Raw genomic sequence first — 14222 nt, forward strand, 5'->3', positions numbered from 1 at the left:
GCCATTTCTTGAGTTTGGAGCAGCCAAAGTTATTCTGTGTATGAAATGGGAATCCTCAATTATGAGCCTCCGCAAAGCTCCGATACACCTAACAACCAAGAATAATACTTCAGAAAGTACAGTTCATGAACCGATAAGGACACCAGCGCCCTTCCTAATGTTGAGGCGTACGTTTGGTGCTTTTCAAGCTGAACTTATTTCTTCCCAATCCCGAGATGTACTGTACAGCACTCAGTCATGACAGCCCACGTGAGCAGACAAGTGAACAGGACATGTATTCTTCTATCAAGACGAACAGAAGCGAGACTCGAACACAACGTCACTTTCCTTAAAGTTGTCACAAAGCGTCAAAAGCTTGCCAGGCACATTTTCATACATCAAAGTCTTTGACGCTTTAAAGTGGATTTGTCTGATAAGGATTAAGACTTTTGTCTTCATGTTTGGACTGGTGCACCATGAACTTTATTTGAAAGCACAAGGATTGGCATGATATTTGTAATGCCACACTTTCAAACGCACACAACTACAGACCACATGACTGAAGGGATATTGAAGTTGAAATTGCAGTGTAATGTCTGCAAAATTAGGAAACCTCCGTATCAGAGTGATTTTCTATAAAAGCTATGCAATACATTTCAAATTGTAGCTCTGAACATCCTATTTAAATATCATAAAGTGTCCTGATCAGTGGCTTGAATCCTAACTGTCACATTTTTACTGTCATTTTTATTTAAGTCTCTTTGCAGAAAATGTTGCTTGCTTGTTTAGTATGTCTGTGGTGTCACCTGATGCCATTTCGAATGACCCTTTCATGCCAGGTTGCCACCATTTTGTGGATCGTGGTGCCTGAATTCATCAATCGGTGACTATAAAAGATGGCGACTCACTGCACGTGACCTCCTAACTTTTAGATACTTACAGTGAAACTCTCACAGTTCTTTTGACGAGTAAATCTTCTAGTTGGTTAGGGCCTGGTGATTTGTTAGTTTAAGACCCTGCTTAGTTTGTTTTCACCTCAATTTTTGCCAGTCCTTGTCAGTTTTTCGCCAGTGTTGTCGTCTTCCTGTGTGCCAGCCCTTGCCTTCAGCCGTGCGTTTGCCTGCTCCTTTTGATCTTTCCTGATTGCTTCTTAATAAATCAAAGTGTGTCACACACCAAGTGGCATGCAGCTGATAGACTGCTACGAACAGACTACTTGAATCTGCAGGACTCATTTCAACTTTGGAGACCGTGATGAAGGTGGGCTCACACATACCTTATACCATGGCACTGAATACGATGGGAGCGGCTGAGATGAAGGCTGTAATTGCCAGTGAACTAATGAATGTGAAAGTGAAAGCAGACAACCCAGACATCAGCCGCTGCAAACGTGCATCGAGAACAAAGCCAAGACAGAATGTAACAGGAATTGTAAAGTAATGGACAGAGAGGGGAGAGGCCATTTTTGTCAAATGTTGTAATCTGACACTTCTTTGAAGTGCCGCTGTAAAGAGTCGTGGGAAGTAAGATGTTGTAGATGAGGACATCCTGAGTAATCCCAGCGTTTACTGGCTCGTATGGCCTTGACGTCCCGTTTGGATTCGGATGTGCATTGCGTCGATTGCTGGTGGATACATTCAGATAGCGTGGATGAAGTCGTCTTTGATGATCAATGTTTATGAATTTAAATCCATCTGATAGTTTAATCAAATTGCTGCTTTTTTAGTTCTTTACTTCACCTTTGTACCCCGTGTCTTCCTGGGTATTTACTGTCACCTTTTTACATTAACATTGTTGCCAATCTTGAATCTTTTCTTTTTAACAGAAGTATTTGTATGGTAGTGGTCCGGGTATATCCTTTGTCGTAATATTTTGATTTTTAGTTTCCTGTGCTCAATTGAGTATAAACCTTTCCTTAATTTTGGGTACAAATGTCACCGTGTTTTAACACATTTCAATGACACCCAAAGAAATGATAATGAAACAGAACGATTTTGCTGCTTTTTGGATTTGCAGCCTTGTCCTCTTTCTTGCCTGTGCAGTCTTATCTTTGACCTTTTTACTAAATGAGTAATGAATGCCATTCATTGTGCCTGCTTCGAGCCTGGTAGGTGTGATGAATCCTGACTGCTGCCCTGGTGCTCACTTTGTTGTCTTGTGTTTCGTGCAGGACAGCGAGCAGCACAACTACATCCACACCAAAGGATGTGTGCCGCAGTTTGAGAAGTGGCTGCAGGACAATCTGACTGTGGTGGCTGGCATCTTCATTGGAATTGCATTGTTACAGGTATGTTCCAAAGTCAGTCACAGTGGCACCGCCATGTAACCTTTGTTTGGGTTGGCGTGATTGAAAAATAAGCAAAATGTCACAGCTCAGTTATTCATTTACAGTATTTATCCAAAGCAACTCACAACACTGCAGATCCAGTTGGTTACATTTTTGTTTGTTTGTTTTTCCAGTTGGAGCCACCGGCAGGTGAGGTGACCTACTCAGGGTCACACAGTGTCAGAGGTGGGATTTGATCCCACTGCGCCACACAAGTGACATTTGTTTCACATTGTCAAGTTAGGATTATTATTAGGGTTATTCCTTCATTCATGATCAGGTTTCAGTCCCCCTACACCCCCCGTTACTTTTAATTTCTTATTTGACCCAAAGTTTTATTAATCACATACTGTATTTAATGGGTGTCTTTGGAGACCAACGTCCATGAAAAAAATCCTGCGTTACTCCTGCCACGTAATCCACACATCGACCATCTGCTTAGAAAAACACGTTTTCTGTGCTACACTGGCATTCACAGGGCAAGGGACGTGCACAGAGCCTGAATACCTCATGCCAGCAGTAATAGGCACAAGGCGTTGAGTTTTTCAGGAAGGCAGCCCTTCAACAGTGCAGTGTATTCATGTGGCAAAGGTCTGTCTGAGAGGTCTGGGCACTTCAGCTCTGCCCAGGTGACTTGTTTAGTTGAAAAGACACACAAAGCCTGGACAGTCTGATGACTTCCATGAAGATGGTACGTAATTATTATTGAGTACAGTTTATAAAAATCAGGCCAATAAACTCTGCAGTTGTTCTAAACGCTGCTTCTCTCTGTGATCGGAACATTCCAGAAAATTCTTGGTTAGAAAATGATGGTGTTAGACCTGGAGGCTTATCTGATTTTGTGGTTTGTCTTCACTTAAGATGAACAGTTTCTTACAGCTAAAGCTCATTCTCAGTAATGATTAAATATTATTCACTTTACAAGATCATGCCGTATCTGAGAACTGAAAAAACGGAGCTAATCGCTGCACTTCTGTGTGTCCTTATTTTTTAAAATTAAAAAGTGAATTTCTTACTGTACCTTTTACTTACAGTAAGTGAGGTGGTATAAGCAGAGGCTGGGACTTTGTCACCACGTTCTTCTATTGTTCTTTGAGATGGAATCATCTACACCCCCCAATGTTTTTTCTTGTGCAGGTTTGTAGTTTTTGTATAAAATCAGGTCGATTCATTTCTAATGTATATTTTTGGTTATTTATTTTAGATCTTTGGGATTTGCTTGGCGCAAAATCTTGTGAGTGACATTGAGGCTGTAAGGGCAAGCTGGTAAGATATTTATTGTAATTATGAATGTAATGTGACATTAGCAAAGCATAGTGTACTAGGAAATGAGCCCATGAAATCTGCATCTTCTATGATGAGTTATCTTTAATACACAAAACTAGCAGCACAACCCACCAGAGACAACTGATGAAGAGAAACAGGAGTGAAGTGGAAGGCACCAGGCGAGGAGGACAAGTCACTGCAGCAACTGACCTCCCCGCCCAGCACTTGTCAGTCACTGAATAATCGTATGGCAGATGACGTTCAAACTAGGAAGTGGTGGCATTTATTTTATGGTGAACATTGGAGCACATACTGTAGATGTTACTACGATCATCTCAAAATAGCTCCTCACCAAATCTGAAGAATTTCATGATCCAGGAGAGTTGGCTACATCTTTGAATCAGCCAGTATAGCAGTCTATACAACGTCATTATAGAATGCAAATGGCTACATGCTTGTGGATTATCGATTGTTGCTGGGGACCTTAACAAAGCACATGTAAGCAATGCGTACCCTAAATATCATCACCAACCTGTGATCCAGCTTACCGCCTGGCATCCTAACTCTTACCTCAGGCCACCTCTCAGCCACTTGCAACAGTGGGACTGTAAGAAAGGTGTCGTGGTGCAGGATTGCTTCGACCCTGTACATTGGCACATTTTAGGTATTTCTCATTAGCGTTGGCTGACTACGTAGATTTCATGAAAAACGTGTGGGTCACGGTATGCATTTCCATGTAGGAAGTCACAGATCATCAGTGACATCTGAAATTTACTGAAGGCGCACAACAATGCATTTCAGCTCGATAATGTAAGACATACAATAGAAAGAAAGGCTGGCGCAAGGTCAGCAAAGCACTTTAAGGATAAAGTGGACGTGAGTAGCAGAACTGGGGATGTGTGGAAACTTTGGCAGGGTTTACAGATGGATATGGGTTAGAACGTAAAGCCTGATAGGCCTGCATCAACTTGTTCCCTACTGGAAGACCCATCTTGCTACTTGTGTATTGATTGCACTCAAATTTCATCTTCCACCCCATCGCCCAGATCACCACATGATTCCTTCTTTCTGTGCCTACAGAAGAGCCGCCGTAAAAAGGGTTTTTAAGGGAATTGGTGTCCATGAACCCCACAGAAGCCAATAAGCTGTTGTTTTCAATGAAATGTTGGATATGTCACTGGGAGTGTGTGGACCCCCTGCTGCTTCACAGCAGTTGTCTTCTGCTGTTCCAATCAGTGCTGCCCTTTATTGGGGCAAGTGTGCCAATGCAATAACTTAAAAAGACTCCAATATGAATGAATTCAAGAATCCTTTAATGATTTTAATGCACATTCATATGTTTTTACCTGCCTTCTCAGTCACAGATAGCAGCACAGATGTGCATGTGGTCTCAACGGGGCATTGAACCTAAACGCTATGTGATAAAACTGGCTCACGTGGTCCAACAAAAGATGTCTTCCTGGTGGTTTATTTGGCCTTTGTAGCGCCTCCCTATGGCCATCCACAAATGCTTTGCTATGTGGCATTTAGTGCCATAACAGAAACCAAAGAGGAACTTGTAGTGAGTTCCTCTGAAAGTAGTATGAGGAGCTCAGCACACATGAAAATCTCCTACTCTTAGGAAAAATAATTCTGTTAGGGCCGGAAGCAGACAGAATCTGAGCCCCAATTTGATCCCCTCAGCTGGAGATGTCCTTTATGAATTTATAAAGGGAAATAACCACCCCAACAATTATTTAAACAAACAAAAAAAAATATATATATATTATAAATCAATGAAACAAAACAATAAACACCCTGTAACCAATCCTTATCAAACCTGTAACAACTAGACAAACACTAATTGACATGCCCACCCGCTTAAACCCTTCTAGAATATACTCCTCAGAAAACGGCGAAACAAAAAAGAAAGAAAGGAAAAGAAACGGAAATATCCGCAATATACAGACAGTACATACATATATATACAAATATAAATTAAACACACACACGTGTTCCCCAGTCCCTTTTATATTAACTTTGTTTTAAATTTATAGCCAACCGGCCTAAGAATTCTGTGATAAATCCAGCGTTCAGGCCTCGTTATAAATCTACAGGTGCTGGTCATAAAATTAGAATATCATGACAAAGTTGATTTATTTCAGTAATTCCATTCAAAAAGTGAAACTTGTATATTAGATTCATTCATTACACACAGACTGATGGATTTCAAATGTTTATTTCTTTTAATGTTGATGATTATAACTGACAACTAATGAAAGTCCCAAATTCAGTATCTCGGAAAATTAGAATATTGTGAAAAGGTTCAATATTGAAGACACCTGGTGCCACACTCTAATCAGCTAATGAACTCAAAAGCCTTTAAATGGTCTCTCAGTCGAGTTCTGTAGGCTACACAATCATGGGGAAGACTGCTGACTTGACAGTTGTCCAAAAGACGACCATTGACACCTCGCACAAGGAGGGCAAGACACAAAAGGTCATTGCTAAAGAGGCTGGCTGTTCACAGAGCTCTGTGTCCAAGCACATTAATAGAGAGGCGAAGGGAAGGACAAGATGTGGTAGAAAAAAGTGGACAAGCAATAGGGATAACCGCACCCTGGAGAGGATTGGGAAACAAAAATGTGGGGGAGATTCCCAAAGAGTGGACTGCAGCTGGAGTCAGTGCTTCAAGAACCACCACACACAGACGTATGCAAGACATGGGTTTCAGCTGTCGCATTCCTTGTGTCAAGCCACTCTTGAACAAGAGACAGCGTCAGAAGCGTCTCGCCTTTGGACTGATGCTGAGTGGTCCAAAGTTATGTTCTCTGATGAAAGTAAATTTTGCATTTCCTTTGGAAACCAAGGTCCCAGAGTCTGGAGGAAGAGAGGAGAGGCACAGAATCCACATTGCGTGAGGTCCAGTGTAAAGTTTCCACAGTCAGTGATGGTTTGGGGTGCCATGTCATCTGCTGGTGTTGGTCCGTTGTGTTTTCTGAGGTCCAAGGTCAACGCAGCCGTCTACCAGGAGGTTTTAGAGCACTTCATACTTCCTGCTGCTGACAAACTTTATGGAGATGCAGATTTCATTTTCCAACAGGACCTGGCACCTGCACACAGTGCCAAAGCGACCAGTACCTGGTTTAAGAACCGTGGTATCCCTGTTCTTGATTGGCCAGCAAACTCACCTGACCTTAACCCCATAGAAAATCTGAGGTATTGTGAAGAGGAAGATGCAATACGCCAGAGCCAACAATTCAGAAGAGCTGAAGGCCACTATCAGAGCAACATGGGCTCTCATAACACCTGAGCAGTGCCACAGACTGATCGACTCCATGCCACGCCGCATTGCTGCAGTAATCCAGGCCAAAGGAGCCCCAACTAAATATTGAGTGCTGTACATGCTCATACTGTTCATGTTCATACCTTTCAGTTGGCCAACATTTCTAAAAATCCTTTTTTTGCTTTGGTCTTAATTGATATTCTGATTTTCCGAGATACTGACTTTGGGACTTTCATTAGTTGTCAGTTATAATCATCAAAATTAAAAGAAATAAACATTTAAAATACGTCAGTCTGTGTGTAATGAATGAGTCTAATATACAAGTTTCACTTTTTGAATGGAACTACTGAAATAAATCAACTTGGTCATGATATTCTAATTTTATGACCAGCACCTGTATACAAAAGAAGCGATCTCACCGGCCTGGTGACGACTCTTCTGTAGAAGGCTGAAGTCCGTCTCACCCGGGTCTTGGCGTTAACGTCCGTCCATGGCAGACACCCGCATCAAAAATGCAAAGTAAAGCCGTGCTCTCCGAAGACCCTCTCTGATTAGCCAGCGCTCCTTTTCGGTGCGCCCAGCCGTTATTGATACGGAGCCTTATGTGTTTTACCGGTTGCTTCTTTTCTATTCACCTTCCCAGCTCCTTCTTTAAAAAATCTTTCTTCTTCCTTTTAAAATTCGCGCCTCCTTGCTTTTTAAAGTCGGTTCTCCTTACGTCACAGCAGGGACCCACAGGCGCGGTTTGGCCCCCAGATGTCACTTAAGACAATATTCCCTCAGACAAACTCTAAAGGGAGCAAGCGGCAGAAACGGTGAAAAGCACACAAAATATGTGACGACCGTTACAAATGCCAGCTGCCATGTCTGATTCAGTCTCTAAGGTGACATTTCCCAGAAAACCTTGCATTTTGGTGTCTTACATTCTTGCCTTTTTTTAGACTTTTCTGAAGTGGTAGAGACGTTGCAGTGTTGCAAACTGTGGGGCTTGAAGACAGGGGCCACCAAAGCTCATGAGCCGCTTCTCCAAGGGCATTCAGCACACAACTTGTGCACTTGATTGGCTGGCACATATGTAGTAGTACGTCACCTGTACAGAGTATTGTGAAATTCTTAATGTATAAAATGAAATCTGAGGTTTAGAAATCATAATATCTTGAGGAAATAGTTGACTGTGTGCAGTATAAAGTGAACCGTTTCTTAAAAACGTAAGTGATGGCATTTCAAATGAAAATGACACTTCACCCAAACCCATCTAGGAAATTAAATCTTTAATAAGTAAAGAGAACTGCACAAGCACAAACTGGCACCGTGAAGAGGTTCATACGAATTGGCAGCACTGCGCAGCAGGGGTGAACAATGGAGATCATTCCAGAGGCTTTGTTGGAACAGCCATCCAGTGTGTGTTAAGGGGAGCGGGAGCTGAGGAAGACACTGAAGGTGAAGGAGCTGGCTGAGGAGGAAGAAAAGGCAAAGGTCTGGCTGTGGCAAAGCAGGCGAGATACGAGCTTCTGAGAACAACAGTAAGATTTTATAAGCAGAACTACAGAGCCTGTTGGGATGGTCGCTGGGCCAGAAGACCGTTTTGACGGAATGGATGCCAGTGCCAGTGAAAGGGGGTTGCAGGGAGCCACAATGCCAGGAGATGCTCTTGGATTAAAGGGGTGAAACATCAGAGAGGGGGAATCCTGGTCAGCAAGCCTGCAACTAGTCAGAAGGCAATGGTGGAGGTGTGACGAGTGACAGAGCCCAGCGGGCAGCATTTCTACCCGTAGTTTGGCCTCGCTGTGTTCTCCTAAGTGTGTGGCTAACGTTTTCGGAGTCGCTGTTTGTTACCCAGAATTATGTGGTCACACTTTGCCAAACGCTGCCCTTTGTGGCCCTCTAACTCTGCTTTGTTTTGCAGCCTGCATACCTGACTCTGACAGACCCCCTGGCCCTTGACGTCGCAGGTAAGAGTGACGTTTTTGCTTTTTCTCTCCCAAGTCCTGACGTAGTTAAGCGTTCTTGTTTTAAGCTTCATGTCTCCAAGCACTACATTGCACTTTCTTTCTGTTTCAGATCCCTTCAGATGTGAAGAGGGTTTTCCAAGATACAGCAGTATCCGAAGCCCCCCATTTTCACACGATGAAGTATCTGTATTTATGTTTTATTCTTTGTCTGTATGCATATATTTATATAGATGTATGGATATAAATGTATGTTATATCTGTATCTCTATATATACTATTGTAGCAGCTACATGATACAGATATTTTGAAGAAATTAAGATATTGTGACATTCTATTTGTTCTGTGACAAGTGACAACAAGGAAGTCTCCATGCACTGCATGCCTACCGTCTGGCATTTGTGTCCCATGTGTGTCAAACACGGCAGTCAGGGCAGGCAGACAGGCAGGCACCGTTTGACATGACCCACCGTGGAGTGGTGCCCGGCTGTCGTGCCACACTGTACAGTAGTCTGAAGCACTGACCCAACACTCGTGTCTCTCGATTTAGTTTGCGTTTACACTGAGGGTCCAGTGAGTCCACAAGCGTCTTCCTTTTAGCTCAGATGTGTGTAAATTAAAACGGCCCTTTCCTCGACGGCGACAGGCATGTTCGTTTTTCTGAGTGACGCAGATTTCAGGTTGTCGGTCAGGCTGTGTGTAATTTGGAGTTCTAATCTGGTGCTCCAGTATCTGAATATCATGTCAAGCAGAATACGCAAAAACGGTCAGGAAAGACACAAAAAAGAACAGCAGGAACTAAATAGTGTCAAAGTAAAAGATCGAAGACTCCAGTATGTATATAAGGAAGGAAAACTGCCAAATTTCCCAAACTACGAGAAGCACCGACGTCAATGTGGCTTCTTCTACCCTAAAACGAGATGTGAAAATGTGTATAAAATTAACGTCAGGCCATCGAGACGTTCTCAACAGACGCACATCTTTATGTACAGTATCTATATCTCTATATCTATACAGGTGGCACTGAGCTGACATTTGTACATCTCTGAGACGTCTTTAGTCACGATTGTCACGTCTGTCCCGCCGTCGTTTCAGCTGTAAACTGCGTCATGAAGAGATGGCTTAGCGTGGATTCTGGAATTTCGTTTAACTACAATATTATTAAATATATTTTTCAAATACACACGTCGTGGGACTTCACTGGTTCATTAGGCGTAAGGAATAGCGAAGAGTCTGCCGTTCCCTCCTGTCAGGGGGTCTTAATGTATTGAGGATTTATTTACAAATTTAACTCCGTTTACGTTTGCTTAGTTTCTACATTTTTTTTTTCTAAAATAGTTAACAAAGCGTATCCCAACTCAACTTAGCACATTGACGTCTGTCCACAGTTGACAATTCAACATGCCAGTTAGTGAGTGGAGCACAAAATATGAGCAACAGAGCCGGAGTCCGCAGACGCACCGTCACCAACCGCGTCGTTCTGAATTTGCTCTGCAGCTCTCTGTCCAGGGTGGTTCATTTACTCCTTCTGCTCACTCGGCCTCTTATGAAGGCACGTCTCTTATTCTTACCCGTTAATGACGTCTGTCAGAAACAACGCGCCACCTCCATCAGTCATCCCCAGCAGGATGATTCTAGCCGATTGTCTTACTGCACGAGTCACGCTCTTCAGATGCCGTCAGTGTCTGTAAATGAGAAGAGAAGGTCTGCTCGGCAGAGTCCGGGCGTAACGTCAAGTTAGACATCCTGAGCCCAGATGATGCCCTCTTTGGCCTTTTGTGTGTTTTCTGTAGCAACATTTGATTGGTGTGATGCCACTCAGTACTCTTGTGTGCCATTTGTGACGGGGCTGGCAAAGTGGCAGACGATGGACATGGAGGCCGCGTTGTCACAAATATTTGTAAAAAGTTTGTCTCCTTACTTTCATAACAGACCTCCTAACTGTGCCAGTTCAGCAGTTGTCATGTAAATGAAAAGAAGCTGGTAATGAAAACTGAGCAGCCGTGCAAGTCCGGGGGCAAATGTCTGCGTCTGTTCACGTTTACACGTCCACAGCCCAGTTCAGACGGAGCCGTCCGTCCAATACAGACACCGGGGAGCATGTGATGGAGGCTCGTCTGCCAGCTTGAGGAGAATGTTCAAGAACGCAGGGCTGAGACCATCCTGCACCTTAGGAACGCTAAAGTCAGCTTGGCCAATGAAATGAAGTCCCGAGTGCCTCTAGGAGGCTGTGGGCGCACTGCATACCACCTAATGCCATGCATGCCTACAGTGTCACATCTCATTTGGACGTGGGCAATAGATACTGCAGCTGTCCAAGTGGACGTTAGTTAAGGTCCTCGTGCCAGTTTGTGTCATCGTGTTCTGCACCAGCAGACAGCACATGGCTACCACATGGAGACTTTATGATCATATAAAGAAGGACCCGATGACGATGGGGTGCAGTTTGCTGACCTCGTTTAGTTTTCATAGTCAGGTGGGCCTTTGAGCTGCTGGCCTTCTACTGAAAATTGTTGTGATGTTTTGATGGAGTAGAAGAGCAGGACAGCGGAGGAGGCTTACTGTCCCATTGTCGATTATTTCTCGTAGTCCTCGTCCACAGCGGCTGTCGTGACCCCAGCCTGCTCGCCCCTCATTACCTGAACCCGCTCTGTGGATGCTTTCATGTTAAGTGGGCGCTCGCTGCTTCAGCCCTTTAGGATTTTATCTAATTTAAAGTGCCGCACCAGACTAACGCCGTTTCACACTTCACGCCATTTTAACTTTAAATGTGAGGTCCTGATGACGTTTAGACAACTGAAAGCCTGACTTCAGCTTGTCGGCCCATGGAGTTATGACCCGAGTTTAAGTAGTCGAGATGAACAGGACAGAGATCTCAAAATGAAAGGCTCTCAGTTGGTAAAAATAGTCACCTTGTGACTGGTCAGAGTGGAGCTAGGATTACTTTTAGCTTTCTGCAATTCACCAGTGACAGGTCAGAATGGAAATTTCTGGAACGTATTGGCCGACGTTTGCAAACGAGGGGCTTTGCCCGTTGCCCTGTTGAAGAGATCTGTAATTCTGTCTTGTTAAAATGCCCCCGTTGGTCTCTCGCGCTCATATCCACTTATGATATTTGTAGTGTGGTGAGTTCCACTTAGTCTAAATGTCACCGCTAGGGACAAATGTGCCATTTTACAGAAGTACAAGTGGAGTTTGAGACTCCCGGCAGATTTGTGAACTGGCCCCTTAGGCGTGAGGGTGGCCACCCACCAATGGCCTGGCACCCTGTCCACCCGTCGTTTCTGCCCTGGACAAGCAGGTTGGGAAAATGGATGGATGGACATGGAAGCAGGCCTGGCTGTGCAGCTTCAGTTCTGAACGTGTTGGCCTCACTCGGGCTACGTTTGTAGAATTCTCAATTCTGTGCCACTAACTAAGATGGACACCCAGTTCTCTCTCTCATCTGTATGACCCCTGCAATGGACTGAGGTCCCTTAACCCATATGCCTATTAGTGCCAGGATGGGCTCCGGCCCTCCATTACCCAATTCAAGTCTACTTCACAGACCTTTAGCAAACATAAGAAGGCAAGCTGGCATCCGTGCCTCCTCCACTCTCCTGGTGTGCCACGTCGTGTGCTCATTTTTATTCCAGCAGTTGCACAGTCGCTTTAAATTCCGTGTTCGGTTGGACTGCCCAAGGACACACCTGTGACTTACTGTAACACTAGGAGAGCAGCACAGACACTTACACATGGCACATGCCTGGCACCACCATGGCTGCATCACCACACAGTCCCCTGCACCGATGTCTCGGCATTCTATTCACTAATTAGTCTCCTCTGCTTGGCATTGCTGCCTCATGCCTGGACTGACTCCAGCTGCCTTGTGAGCCCGACTGGCATGGCACACGGGTGACAGGTAGAGGGTTCTTTGTGGTCAGGGTGACGGCAGTCCCAGGTGTATCTCGTCGATTGTCATGTCACGTCTTTTGGTGCTTTTACTTGAAGCCACTTGGGAAATCAAACAGAAGAAGCTGGCACTGTGAGTTTCCAGGGTGGAGGCAGTCATTGGCCTGCTGCGCCAACTGGAAAAGGAACTTGTGCCCATTAGTAAGGTCCCCCTCCAGCCAGGTCTGGTGCTCAGGCGTAGCTGGGGGCACACAGGCGGGCAGTAGCAGCAGGGAGACGCTTTCACAAAACGCTGCATTTGAGTCCAAAGAGCTCACTCAGGACTGTGACCGTGCGGCGCCAGGACCCGTAAAGACACGACTTTCTTGTGCAAGAGGTGCCAACAGCGTAAACTGCAGAATGAAACGAGTCGTCGCTCAGATGTGACGGTTTTGCCAAAATTGTATCCGAGAGGTTGGCAGGCGGCTGTGTCCGAGTGCGATGTCACGTTGGCAGGCGTGTCCCAAGTCCTCTAGTGGCGTAGTCGACGCGCTCCACTGCTGCTGCACCGACTCCTTTTTTATACGCAGGTTTTGATGGCTAATCCACAATTTTATATCGGATGTGCTTTGTTTCACTTTTCTATTGTGCTGTAAAAATGTATTTTGAATTGTTCAGGGAGGAAGTTTAACTTTGAATAAAGCAACTGAGAAATAAATCGAGAAACTGGTAACATGCGACCGACTCTGCGTGTTTGTGGGAGACCTTCTACCGCCGTCGTTTGGCCCGCTGTGCGGTGGCGCCGTCTGCTCGTCTTGTGCCCGTGTGTGTGAACCCCTGGCTTTACAATGGAGGTGAAGGCGCGTGTCCTGTGACGGCTACTGGAACAAAGGCCAGCGGCTGAGGGCATCCATTTGACCAAAGTGATATCCGCAAATCAGAAACATCAAGTCCTGTCAATGTGAGCCAAGGCAGAAGTGACGCCGCTGCCACCGCCGAGAGACCCGAACCCTGGGGCTTCATTTGGTTCTGTTGAGTGCGTTTGTACCCTCAGCAGGGCAAACACCAGAAGTCACCCAAGGGGTCATAGAGGGACACGCCGATGGTGGCTGCGGTAAACCTTCTGGTGGTCACCTCCTCAAGTGGTCCAGTCTGCCACACGAGGACAGACGGGCACCACAAACGTCGTGTTCTGTAATGTGTTAAGATGGTTCTAATTTCAGATGTTGTACGCTCATAAAAACTGAATGAATGTCATTAACGAGTGTCACACAGTGCGAGGCTTCCTTACTTCTTCACCAGTCATTCACGCTGACTTAGTCTTTTACAGGACGTTCATCCATCGTGACGTGAAGTGCGACCAGGAGAGCTGTAACAAGACCTTCAGTGAAATGAAAGTTTGAGCAGAAATGGAGATTGTTACCTGTGGGAACTCCAGACGACTTTAATGTGCCAATTAAGGGACACAAGCAGGACTTGGCCTCCCGTCTGGAATGTGACACTGCGAGTCCCCAATGGAGAGAGCACTTGCAGCACTAGTGACGACCGGGCCACTTCAGGCCACTGC

The 14222-nt window shown here is 45.0% G+C and overlaps 1 protein-coding gene across 1 annotated transcript in view; it reads left to right on the plus strand.

The window, feature by feature from the left end:
* tspan5a (tetraspanin 5a) overlaps positions 1–13379 on the plus strand; it is a 43201-nt gene extending 29822 nt beyond the window's left edge. The window contains exons 7-10 of the mRNA XM_028805120.2: positions 2150–2266; positions 3510–3571; positions 8743–8788; positions 8898–13379. Coding sequence (XP_028660953.1) covers positions 2150–2266; positions 3510–3571; positions 8743–8755 — 192 coding nt within the window. The 3' untranslated portion in view covers positions 8756–8788; positions 8898–13379. The remainder of the gene's footprint in view (positions 1–2149; positions 2267–3509; positions 3572–8742; positions 8789–8897) is intronic.
* The last annotated feature ends 843 nt before the right edge of the window (positions 13380–14222 follow it).

The sequence above is a fragment of the Erpetoichthys calabaricus genome, chromosome 7 (assembly GCF_900747795.2).
Source record: "Erpetoichthys calabaricus chromosome 7, fErpCal1.3, whole genome shotgun sequence".
Lineage (NCBI taxonomy): Eukaryota > Metazoa > Chordata > Cladistia > Polypteriformes > Polypteridae > Erpetoichthys > Erpetoichthys calabaricus.